This window comes from Trachymyrmex septentrionalis, unplaced genomic scaffold (assembly GCF_001594115.1).
Source record: "Trachymyrmex septentrionalis isolate Tsep2-gDNA-1 unplaced genomic scaffold, Tsep1.0 scaffold128, whole genome shotgun sequence".
Taxonomy (NCBI): Eukaryota; Metazoa; Arthropoda; class Insecta; order Hymenoptera; family Formicidae; genus Trachymyrmex; species Trachymyrmex septentrionalis.
Window position 1 is genome coordinate 998767 of NW_017304417.1, and position 11778 is coordinate 1010544.

The 11778-nt window shown below is 35.0% G+C and overlaps 1 protein-coding gene across 1 annotated transcript in view; it reads left to right on the plus strand.

Annotated features, from left to right (window-relative positions):
* Nucleotides 1-312: 312 nt before the first annotated feature.
* LOC108756568 (plastin-2) overlaps nt 313-11778 on the plus strand; it is a 29536-nt gene continuing 18070 nt past the window's right edge. Inside the window, exon 1 of the mRNA XM_018500464.1 lies at nt 313-781. Coding sequence (XP_018355966.1) covers nt 731-781 — 51 coding nt within the window. The 5' untranslated portion in view covers nt 313-730. The remainder of the gene's footprint in view (nt 782-11778) is intronic.

The following is an 11778-nucleotide window of genomic DNA, read 5'->3' on the forward strand; positions in this document are numbered from 1 at the left end:
CACAAGTGAAAAATTCTGCAAGTGCAATTCAGTAATTGAATATTCTTATCAAACAATTCGGCGTACACAGGTACGTTCAAACACCTTATAGAATAACACGTGTACATTATTCAAAATCGCAAACTGTCACAAGCGAGGTCGCCGAGCCGAGCCGAGCGGCACCGGGCACTGTCGGGTACCGGGTAGTCCGGGTACCGGCAAGCGCAGAAGCACTTCGGGTATCTTCGCGTATCTCCGACAACGTTCGGTCCGCTGGAGCGCACCGCCCGCGCCGCGCCGCGCGGAGTTTGGTGTATCGCTCGCGCGCAGTTCTCAACACTCAGCAGTCGGAGCAGTCGGAGCAGTCCTAGCTGCGACTCCGATCGTGTCGAATGTTATGTGCGTTTGACACTGGCAGGCTAACTGTAGAGTTAAAAACGCTTTTGCCAAACGGCCGAGCGGTCGTTTCTGGTCGGTATCGAGTATTTATCGCGCGTTCGTGTTGACGCAAAGACATCGAGTGAGAAAAATTGCCACCGTCGAGTGACCGTTGCACGTTGCGCGCCGCGCCGTATCGTGTCACGACGTATACGGCGTCATCGGGCCGAGAAGGACGGACGAGTCGAAAGTGGAAGAGAGAGAGCGCGAGAGGGAGTGAACCGAAGGGCGTGAGAGAGCGAGGGAGAAGCAGCGACCGGGTGCCGCTCAGTGGAGAAAGGAAAGGCGGAAGGATTATATATTCTGACACAACATGGCCACCGCGATCGACGATCGGCAGGAGCTGTTGGAGCAATTCCAAACGGTGAGTCTTTAATTGACATGCAATAATTGACATACTTCGGATCTCTCGCTTGCCGAGGATGCCAGATTTTCTCTGTTTCCCGCGATTCCGACTATCGCACGGTTTTCTTATCGATCGCCGGTTTTATCATCACCGCGGAAACCCACCCTCGTGCCGGAGCCGCAAGGCCGACTTTAGCCGGATGTCGCCGCCCTGTCACCTCCTGCGCAGACTTTCTGTAACCAGACTTGCGCTCGGAAATATTGCCTTAGGGCAACTCAACTCTACCTCGTCGATCGTTTAACGTCCTTTAAAAGCCATTCGATTCTATCCACCCCAGGCAAAACGAAGCTTACAAATCTCCTTTCCAAATTTTCCTTTCGATCATACAAATATATGTATTACACAGATCATTTAAGATCCTCGAAACATCACAAAATACGTGTCGCTAATTCACATTATTTTAATTGCATTGTAAAATTATTAATATATAATAATTAACATTGAATAATTACGTAATAATAGTTGATAATCACACAAAAGTTTTACGAGATTATATTTCATTTATTACTGAATGTTATATACGTATATTATGACGAAGAGAGAGAGAGAGAGAGAGAGAGAGAGAGAGAGAGAGAGAGAGAGAGAGAGAGAGAGAGAGCACTAGGCAATTGCACAAAATTTTCATATCGTTCTATATTCCAAATATCCTAGGAGATATTATAGCTTTGATTGTCCTCTCTACCGTTTTTAGTTTTTACTGTAACCTTAAATCGGAGGAAAAAAAACGAGAAACAGGTAACGCCCTGCGGTCCGATCGGTCCGATTGTTGTGGTATGTGAGAACCGTTTAATGAGAAGTTAATGTTAAACGTTTCGAACCGGTCGGGTGCGTAATCGCGATCGCCAGGAACACCTGGAACGACCGGTGACCTGGTCGTTTCGGAGCCGGCCGCATTCGGACTATTCGGAGCGGCACGTGCAGTTTGCACACACAAGCGGCGGATTAAACACGTCATACACCACTCATTATATCGCTACGTGCCCCCATTATAGGATACGCTCCTCGTGCTTTCTTCGCATCCACATATATTTACTATATTTACTATATTTACCGTCGATCGTTATGCCCAATGCGTGAAACCCAAAATCCACGGCATTCGTTATCGCGGATGTTTGTGTAACAAGAATCGACTGTTAAATGTTAAATGTGCTCGTATAATTTACTTCAGTTCTACGCGCCTCGCTTGATGGCCAAAGCGCGTGCGATTCAAAATGCTCGAGAATATTGAAATATTTCCACATTTCCACCAAAATTTCCTTTGACAGGGCTATTGAACGGTGAAAGTTTAATCGTCGATTGGGATTACGAGCGGACACGCGGCGCGTTTACGAGTTGGTTTACATCTCGTGCAGTCTGGCGCAGCGATTTGTAGAGGAAGTTTGATCGATGCATCCACTTCTCCCGCCCACGCATCTTTGCAATGGGCACGTTGATGCAGTTAAGCTATAATACGTAGTGCAGATGAAATATTTCCAAACATTGATAACGGCCTACGCACTACTTACTTATTCAATAATATTATTCTTTGAGCGCTATTAGCGATTGCGTGTTATACCAGAACTAGTATAACATGAAGCGACGATGTTGCTTTATCGATATCAAGATAATAAGATTATCAATACAATGATTAGTAATTTCACGAATATATAGATGTATATATGTAATCCGAGGATTATCAACAATAGTCTCTTTTATATATTAGGTTAAGTAAAAAGTCATCGCGTTTTTTTAAAAGACATCTATCAGTAAAAACCGCAATTACTTTCTTACTAACAATAAAAATATATCTTGATAGAGTAAAGTTTCAGCTTTAAAAATCTCTTTTTTAAATTATACGATACGACAATTTTTAATGGAGTTATGAGCAATTAAAGTCAAAATAATTCTTTTATTTAATCCGCGATAACTCAGTAATCAAAAGTCGTAGGAATATTAAAAAAAAACGATTTTGTAGGGAAAGTATCAAGCTTTCACGATAGGTAATCGAAAATTTTCTCAAATTCGTTTTGGACACGTTACAAATCCACAAAGTGAGAAGAAAATTTTTCGTCTTTTTCAGCTCGTAGTTTTTGGTATGTAAAAATTATCAAACTCATATAAACTTAAAAAATGTGATAAGCTTTTAAAAGTAGAGATTTCAAGCTTTAAAACCCTTTTTTTAAATTTGAATTTCATTCATTATTGACGAAGATATTGTATATACAACTTTGAGCTAAAAAATACGCGATGACTTTTTACTTAACCTAATAATAGAAGCCAAGCAGTATTTTATCTTCCAACTTTGCAAATTAATCTGTATAATACGCGAATTAGAACTCACACTCAAGTATATACTTGCTTTATCGAAATCTGTTAAACTTTAGATAGCGAAAGCTGAACATTCGTGTTGAGATCGCACGTTTTTTCAATTGCGTTTACACGTGTTTACCCTTCGGATTGAATCTCTGACTGTTCTGATTTACCGATACGCTTCATTTCACGTGTAGACAAATTAGATGAACCACAGATCTGTTTGCCGCGGCTTTTGGAAGTGCAATCAGTCTCGTTGCCGCACGATTGCACTTTGCTCTCCGCGACAGGGCTTTTCACGGTTGGTCGATCGACTGTGAATGCGCAGCAGCTCGTTTCCGAGATCGTTTTTTCTCTCGCCTCCGTGACTCTGATCGTTCGAAAGGCGACCTGACTTTCGGTGTAACACCTTTGCGGTCTAATATCGGGAAATGAATCCGATATCAAATATTCTGTTTTTTACTCTAATATTACTTTTTCTGTATCGCACGCAACAATCAATTCCTTTCCTATTTTATGCAGAATTTCAGTCCATTCAAAATTAATAGATTATTTTCGAAATTACAAATTGATTCGAAGTAAAATGATTTTTAAATGTACATTTATGTGTGCGAGAGGATTGAAGAAGTATCGGTGATGAAATTTTTTCAATCATTACATATTCCAGAGCGGTACCGCAAAATGCATTATCTTTTAGCGTACATTTCCGCGGAAATATTTTTGCGGAATGTTTTCCCGGAATTTTCTCCCAGCACAGTAGTTTTACTTGAAAATACGCAAAGTTTGAAATAATTTTCCCGTATTTGTTTGCCGTTCGCATAAAATTGTATAAATTGTATAAATTTCTACGAAAGTACAGTTATTTCAGTCTTGAAACAGTTAATTTAGTAAATCCCGAATTTGAATTAACAATATACAACATTTTTAGTAATAATTCATAAAAACGGTAGAATTAATGTATCTAATTGTAAGTCAAGTCAACGATCAATTTTTATAACGTTCGTATTTGTAATCTGATTTCAATTTGCACAGCACACAGTTCGTGACGTTAATAAAAATCCAATTTTCATGATACTTTCGCGATAACGTGCGTTTGTCTATTTTCTTTGTTTACATGCGACTCGGGTAATAAAATTTCGAAAGTGTAAAATGAAGATTGTCTTGGAAACAATGGCCCTTCGCTAGTACGAGGGAGATAGCGAAATTACTCCCTTCCGCCGGAGAAGTTACATCGTCGAGAAAGTCTTCAATTATCTTATTGATCGCGTTACCGGTGTACGAGTAGACGCAATCCCTTCCTACATCCTGCGTCGCGAAACTATGAGTAAGAGCGCATCAAGGGCAACCCCTATGACATGACGCTGAATCATCGTACACTCTGCACTTTAAACTCCCGATAAACCCGATAAAATACGCTTGCGTATTTCACGGGGGGGGAGGGGGGGGGACAGACAGTTCTTTTTTTGCGCGAGAAACACTCCTCCATAATATCAGATAGTTCATAATTAGTATTTTTATTACTTCTTACACGCCCTTGTTACGCTTGACATTTAATACAATTAACACCTATCAGTTTCACTTTACTTACTTCGCTGTTATTATTCTTTGTATCTGATATGGCCTCTTAAAAAAAAATGCCATACTCTTTTATTTTTATAAGGAACTGTAAAATTGTGAAAAAAGAGAGAGTACTACTGAAACTGACATTATTATTTTTTTATATTAATAGAACGTCGTGCAAACTTCACGGATTCAATCCCATAAATTTGGAATTATATGCGAGCGACAAATTTTGTGCTCTTTACCTTCGCCTACACGCTCAAAAGTTTGCTCGATTTACATTTATCTCGCAAGTAATTCATTCGAAACTTGAATACTTTGATAGCAACAAATTAGCAACAAATTTCTACGTTATTTTTAAGTATAATTATTACACACACACACACATATATTGTTTAAATTTCTTTAGCGGAACATAATTTAAAAAAAAAACAGCAACACATTTTTCTGGCAACTCTTTAGCAAATGAGTAACAAATAAAAATGTTAGAATTGATACTGCTCACTCGTTCCCGCTAAGTCATTAAAAAGTGGAAAAGAGAGACAGTTCTATGACGCGACGCGCATCAGTGCTTTTTCAAAGAGTCATCTACGTATACACCACCTTCTTACGGCATCGCTCTCCTAATGGGGTGACTCCCAACCCTTACGCATAATCTCCATCAGCGTATGCACAATCGTGAGATGTGTATTCGCATATTAGAACAGGGACTTGAAAATATATTAGCATAGACTGTTTTGTAAATGATTAAAAGAGCATATTATACATATTAATGATGCTTAAATTGATGAAATCAGACAAGTATATCGACAGCGGATATTTTCATGAATATATGGAATTTATGGAACATCCATGCAACTTTTGCTGTGTTGGTATTAGATTTTTCGATGAAATGGAAATCACTATTGTCTATAGAGTTTAATATCCTTAATGTTTCCACATTTTTTTACAATTAAGCTTTAAATAGAATTTTTTCATTACAATTTATTTTACATTTACAAAAATTAACAGAAACTTTACTGCCATAGTACATTTTTGAAATTTTATTTTGCGTAACTCAATTTCCAATATTTAATATTTAATTAAATTTGTATTAAAGTAAATTGTATCAAATTGTAATTAAATTTATATTAAAATTAACTGTAAAAGGATCTGTCATTATCGCCTAAAATCTGGACAGCCTATATTTTTCAAATAGCATTTTTTGTAGATTATTGGAAATAAAACAATGTGATCAAAAGAGTCAAACAAGGAATAAGCAAAAGTGCGTGCATGAAATCAAGCTCTTGGGTCTCGTTTCGCTCGTATTTCCTATCCGTCATTTGATTCCGGAATTTTGCACTTTATTTGCCATCGAAGGCAGTTCACCATGTCGACGTGACGAATTTTTTGATATCACACTATTTTATAGTTGACGTACAATATATGAGAAGAATAAACATTCCTTTAACTTCATGATAGTCTCCGAAATTAAAATCGTTTATTTATTTCTTTTCCTTTTATTCATTCTTAATTAATGTAGGAGAATCATCGACGCATAGAAATTTAAAAGCGAGTAAATAAAAGTCAGTCGTTGTGATTTTAATATTCTTCGTAGTTTGTGGAAAAACTAATAATTACAAGAGAATAAATTATGAATTTAAAGAATTTAATTATTTTATCAAAATTTAATTAATTTGTTCAAAAAGATAGAGAGAATTGAAGTTTTGTGTGTGTGTGTGTGTGTGTGTGTGTGTGTGTACAATTTAATAATATTTTAACAATAATAAATAAACAAATTGCTAAAGGATTCCCCCGCAGAACTTTTTTCCATTGTACATAAAAAAATCTGACGTTTTACCTCGTACGTTATAACTACCATATAAATTTAACATATTTTGGCTGCGAGGATCGAATCCTCTTCAGAAACAAATATTATATAATTAAATATCGAGACTTCTCATCTTCTCAAAAGAAAAAAAAAAACTTAGTGCTAAGCCACTCCCAGAGTAATGACAGCTACTCACATGGCGGTTACGAAAGACCGTACGGAGAATTCTGGGTGTAAAAGAAATCGAATTTAAATTTAAGAATAAGCAGATCACTTTCCTACTCTAGAAAAACTTATCAGTCGTGAAGAAAACAGAATCGACGAGAATATAAAAATGTGTTCATTTAAGTGTGAAAATTGGTTCCGTCGATATTAAAATAATTGTATGAGAAATTATTATCGCTTAATATTTGGTTATGAAATGTATACACAATATACATAGTATTGTGATTGCATACATATTACTCACGTCAGATCTGTAATAAGTGGTGCATACGTGCACACCGTGAAAAGAAAGGTTACTCCAGAGTCCAGACTAAATTCTGGAACACGTGTTCGAGCGCTCACCCGAGGCCACGTCGCCCGCGTTGGCACGTGCCGTACTTTTCTTAACCAGAAACCACGCCGTTGGTCTTTCATAAAAACAGCGGGAGACCGACCACAGTGAATAAATAACATCTGGTTCATTCTATATGCACGTGATTACAATGAGAAGAAAAATATTGACGCGGCAATTTAACTTACGTTAATCTAATTCCAAGTATTTGTGCCAGATATAATTTGGTAATTAATTTCGATTACTGCTCATATTTATTCAATCTAGTTATCCTTTTTATAACATTATTAAACGAATAATAATAAGTAACGGGCAAAGTAAGAGTCAATACATTTCTTTGGAATTAACTAAAGAATATATTTCAATTGACAAAGGTAAAATTACATAACGTAAAAGAAAGAATGAAAATTAAGAAAATAATTACAAGCTACAAATTTCGGCTACTGGATTGAGCCCTCTTCAGACATTAACATAACGAAAACGTCTCTCTCGCAGAACAAAATCATTAATACTATGTGTGTGATAAAGTGAAATTAAATTGCCAATCGCACTATTTTATATGCGTATATTTCTAAATACGTGCATACACATATATTTCTATGTTCTTGTTAATAAAGGGTGTCCCAAAATTAACGCAAGATTTGAATTAAATAGAAAACACAGTTTTTAGTCTTTTGATTGTTATTTTTTTATTGAATCATAAAGTACATAGGATAGGGTTATTTGTGGAATAACACATCGGGCAAATGGCCTCCACGGCTTTGCATGCACATACGCACTCGTTTGTCGAAATTTTCCATGACCATTTTGCATAAATGTGGCTGAATTTCGTTGATGCAGCGTTGAATCTCCTCCTTTAATGCACGGGTGGTTGTGGGCTTGTTGACATAGACCTGTGATTTCAAATAACCCCATAAAAAGAAATCTAATGGTGTTAAATCACACGATCTAGGGGGCGATTTTGGCGATTAACAAAGCCATCAAGGTGAAAATGTGCTTCATCGCTTAGGATGATTTTGCTCGAAAAATCAGCATCCATTTGTTGAATAATGAACACACGTTGTTCTATCGTGTAACGCTCCATTTTTCACTAACCCTAAACTGTCAGCTGTTAAATTGTTTTTTTTTTTGGGTTGCCAACACTTTACTGCACAAATGGCGGCAAATTCAAATCTTGCGTTAATTTTGGGACACCCTTTATATTGCTCTTTATAAGAGTTAATTGAAATAGCAATTAAAAGTAAGTTTACTAGTAATTGTATAACAACTGTATAGAAGAGAGAGAGCAGTTTATTAACAGGTAGATTTCACGCGTCAGAAATTCTTGAGATATCGTTAGATTAAACCATGTAGTCGGGCCAAAATTATTTCATAGCTTCGTGAGCATGAAATTAATGGATAATTGTGCGCATGACAAATGGGAAATATTTTACACACTGTCGATTAAATTAGAGCGACGGACAGACAAGACGAGCACGGAGTTATATTGAAAATAGTACTTATATATTTTTAAAGATTTGCCACATATTTTTTCAAATACAAATTTATATTAAAGTTATTATTAAATGCACATTTTGTAGAAATAATAACAGTATTATATTACAAATTTTGTCATTCTTTCAAATAATAATATTAAAAATTTCATAAAGATCAGAAATACTATTGTGGTATCATAAATGAAACGATAATGACATACTCGTATATTATCCGCACGTTGTTTATGAACGCAACTTTGAAATTGAAATAAGTATTAATTTATTTATACAAAATTAATGTAATAATGCTCTTACAATATTTACATATTGCAGGCAACAGTTTCTAAAACATTCCTCGAATTTTTACGCGAAGCGACTCGTGTAAATAGGCGCGGCTGCCGTAAAGCGGTTGCTCTCTTATCACTTACGGCTAACAATGCCTTCTACCTCGATTATTGCTCAACTACATCGCAGGTATTACGTAGCAGCGTGCTATGATTGTTATGCAATTGCATGCTGCTGGAATAGTAAATGGGCCGCGATCGACTGCTTAAAAGTAAAATCGTTGCGCAACTGTGCCTAGGTCGCATAATGCCCGCGTTGCATGTAATTTCCCAGTCAGTGGTTCTCAATAATTGATTATTTCGAAGATGATATTGATCCATTTTATATGCACTTTATTTACGAAAATTTTATTTTATTTTATTATACAATTATAAATTTATTCTTTATATTTAATTATACAATTCTGAATTTATTTCTTACATTTCCGATTTATCTAATAAAGAAGGACTACTGTTTTCTCGTCACCTTGAAGATAACTTATGTATGGAATTTACTGCTATAATAACTGTGTTATCGTTATGCGACATGCTTAACAGTGCAACAAATATTTCGCATACTTAGTATATAAAACACTTAGCATTCCAAAAAGATTATTGTAAAAATTGTCATATTATTATTAAAGTAATATCGTTATAAAAATTTTATAAAATCTGTGGGAGTGAATTTACGTGTACGTATAAATTAAAAATAGAAATTTAAATAATACAATAAAGATAAAACGGTAGAAAAATTTCTTCGCGGTTGCTTTTCTTTTTGATATTTAACGAATCCAATTTTGTACAATATTATGTTTTTCACTTGTATTTCATCTATTTAATGCAATCACACAGCGAATTTTTTAATCACTAATATGATTTTTTACCATCAACATATGTAAATGCATAAGGTTTTCCTTGTTCGAGTTGGCTCCACGTCGGAAATGCAATCCACGAAGAATTCTGCGATAGATTTGACTAACGAGAACGCTGTACCATGAATGCGGTCGTTATGATGGGAAAACTTATAACTCGAGAACCTCTTCTTGCCAGCCAGAGAAAATTAATCTTTGAATTCTGTTTGCGATCCTTGTCGACGACCGTCATCTATACTCCGTCATATATTGCGAGCAGCTCGAGTTCAAATGTAAAGTCCTTCAATAAAGTGAATGTGCGGACTGCACAAGTGTCATTTTAAACTTAAGATTTCAACGTCCCAATTAGAAGTTACGGATATTTATACAAATATCCAACGAGGTTAAAAAAGAAATTTATTTGATATTATTATTTTTTAATAAAAAGTAATATAATTAATACAATTTATTATACAATATTAATATAATTTTTAAAAAATCATTCGCTGCGTGATAATGCATGTTATTTACTTTGCAAATGATGTTAAAAAAGTTATTGGTAAATTAAAAAAATTGATCTGTAGATTTAAATAAAATTTTAACAAATGATTTTTTACAAATTATATTTTATATTAAAAGAAATTAGATTATTTTCTATCGTATGACGTAAAATAAGAATAATTAATATAAATAGGAATAATCTGATTTTGTTATACCTTTATTTTATCGCTACTTAACTAAACAAATACAGTTTAACCGAATAACAATTATGTCTACGTGGTAAATACTTTTGCATGGTAAATTGTTTCGCCTTAACATGACATTAAAGACGCTAAGTAGTAATGTTGGTCATTTCCTTTACAAAGTATCGTGGAGCAAAATAAAACATCGATTTATTCGCGGTAACATTGCTTCTGAAAAGGGTATAAAAATGTCAAAAACGTAGCTGATTTCTTTCTCAGCTTCGTACAATGCACGTCTTGGAGCTAATTCTCACGTAAAGAACACCCAGGTATATGTGTTTATATTGTTGAGCGTACGTGTATTCTTTGTCGGTTTCGTTCTCACGCTTAGCTCCTTAATTACGCCATGTAGTTATAATTAATCCTTTCTCGGCACACGGTGAAGTTCCGTATTTCAGATAAGATAAAATTCGATGAAACAAGGCATTTTTATAGTTGCGCACGAAATCCTCTCGAGAACTGATTTCAAGAACTGAGACCGAGACTGAAACACGGATTCTAAACAACAACTGTTTCGATTACAATTTGATGTAGAATTTAATTGTGGCAGCTTTATAAAAATTTTAACATTATTTCGCTTTATATATATATATATATACTTGTAAGTTACTCGTGTAAAGGAGAGTATGATCAACAATCTGATTGGAAATGGAACTCAAATATTCAAACATTTAATACGAAACGCCTTACAGTTCCGAGTGTTAAGATGTTGAACTAACATTCATTTAAATTAAATTAAATTATTTTTTCAGAAATAATATTATATTAAAAAAAAAACGTCTTGATATTTCCCAAAGAATAATTATTACATTAGAGGATAATTGCAATAATCGGTTTTTGGATTTAAATTACAACTCTGAAATTATTATAACATGAAATTTACTTTTTAATACACGTTAGGACAACGATATTTTTAAATTTATTTTTATTTATACAGAGAACATTTAAGTAATAAATTAACAAATATATATACATAATCGTAGACACACACGCACGCACGCACGCATACACACACATTAGTTCTCTCTCATGTAGATACTCCGGTCTCTCGTGATACTAAGAGATCGGATTATCAGGATAATTCCTTTTTATGGATAAATGAGATATCACAAATTGATGAGTCAGACAACGGATATATCTTCTTGCGGGATTTAGGTCACAATGGCTAATAAGTTCGCTCGAGTTAACGATTTGACTGCGTGACGGTGTTGAGCATCGTCATATTTTAATCACAATGCACAACTCCATTTCATTCACTCTTTTGTCATCTAATTGAAATTCAGTCTTTATTTTTGCACCAGCAAAAGAGATAAACAGGCCATGCGTTGAGGTGAAAATAACATTCACG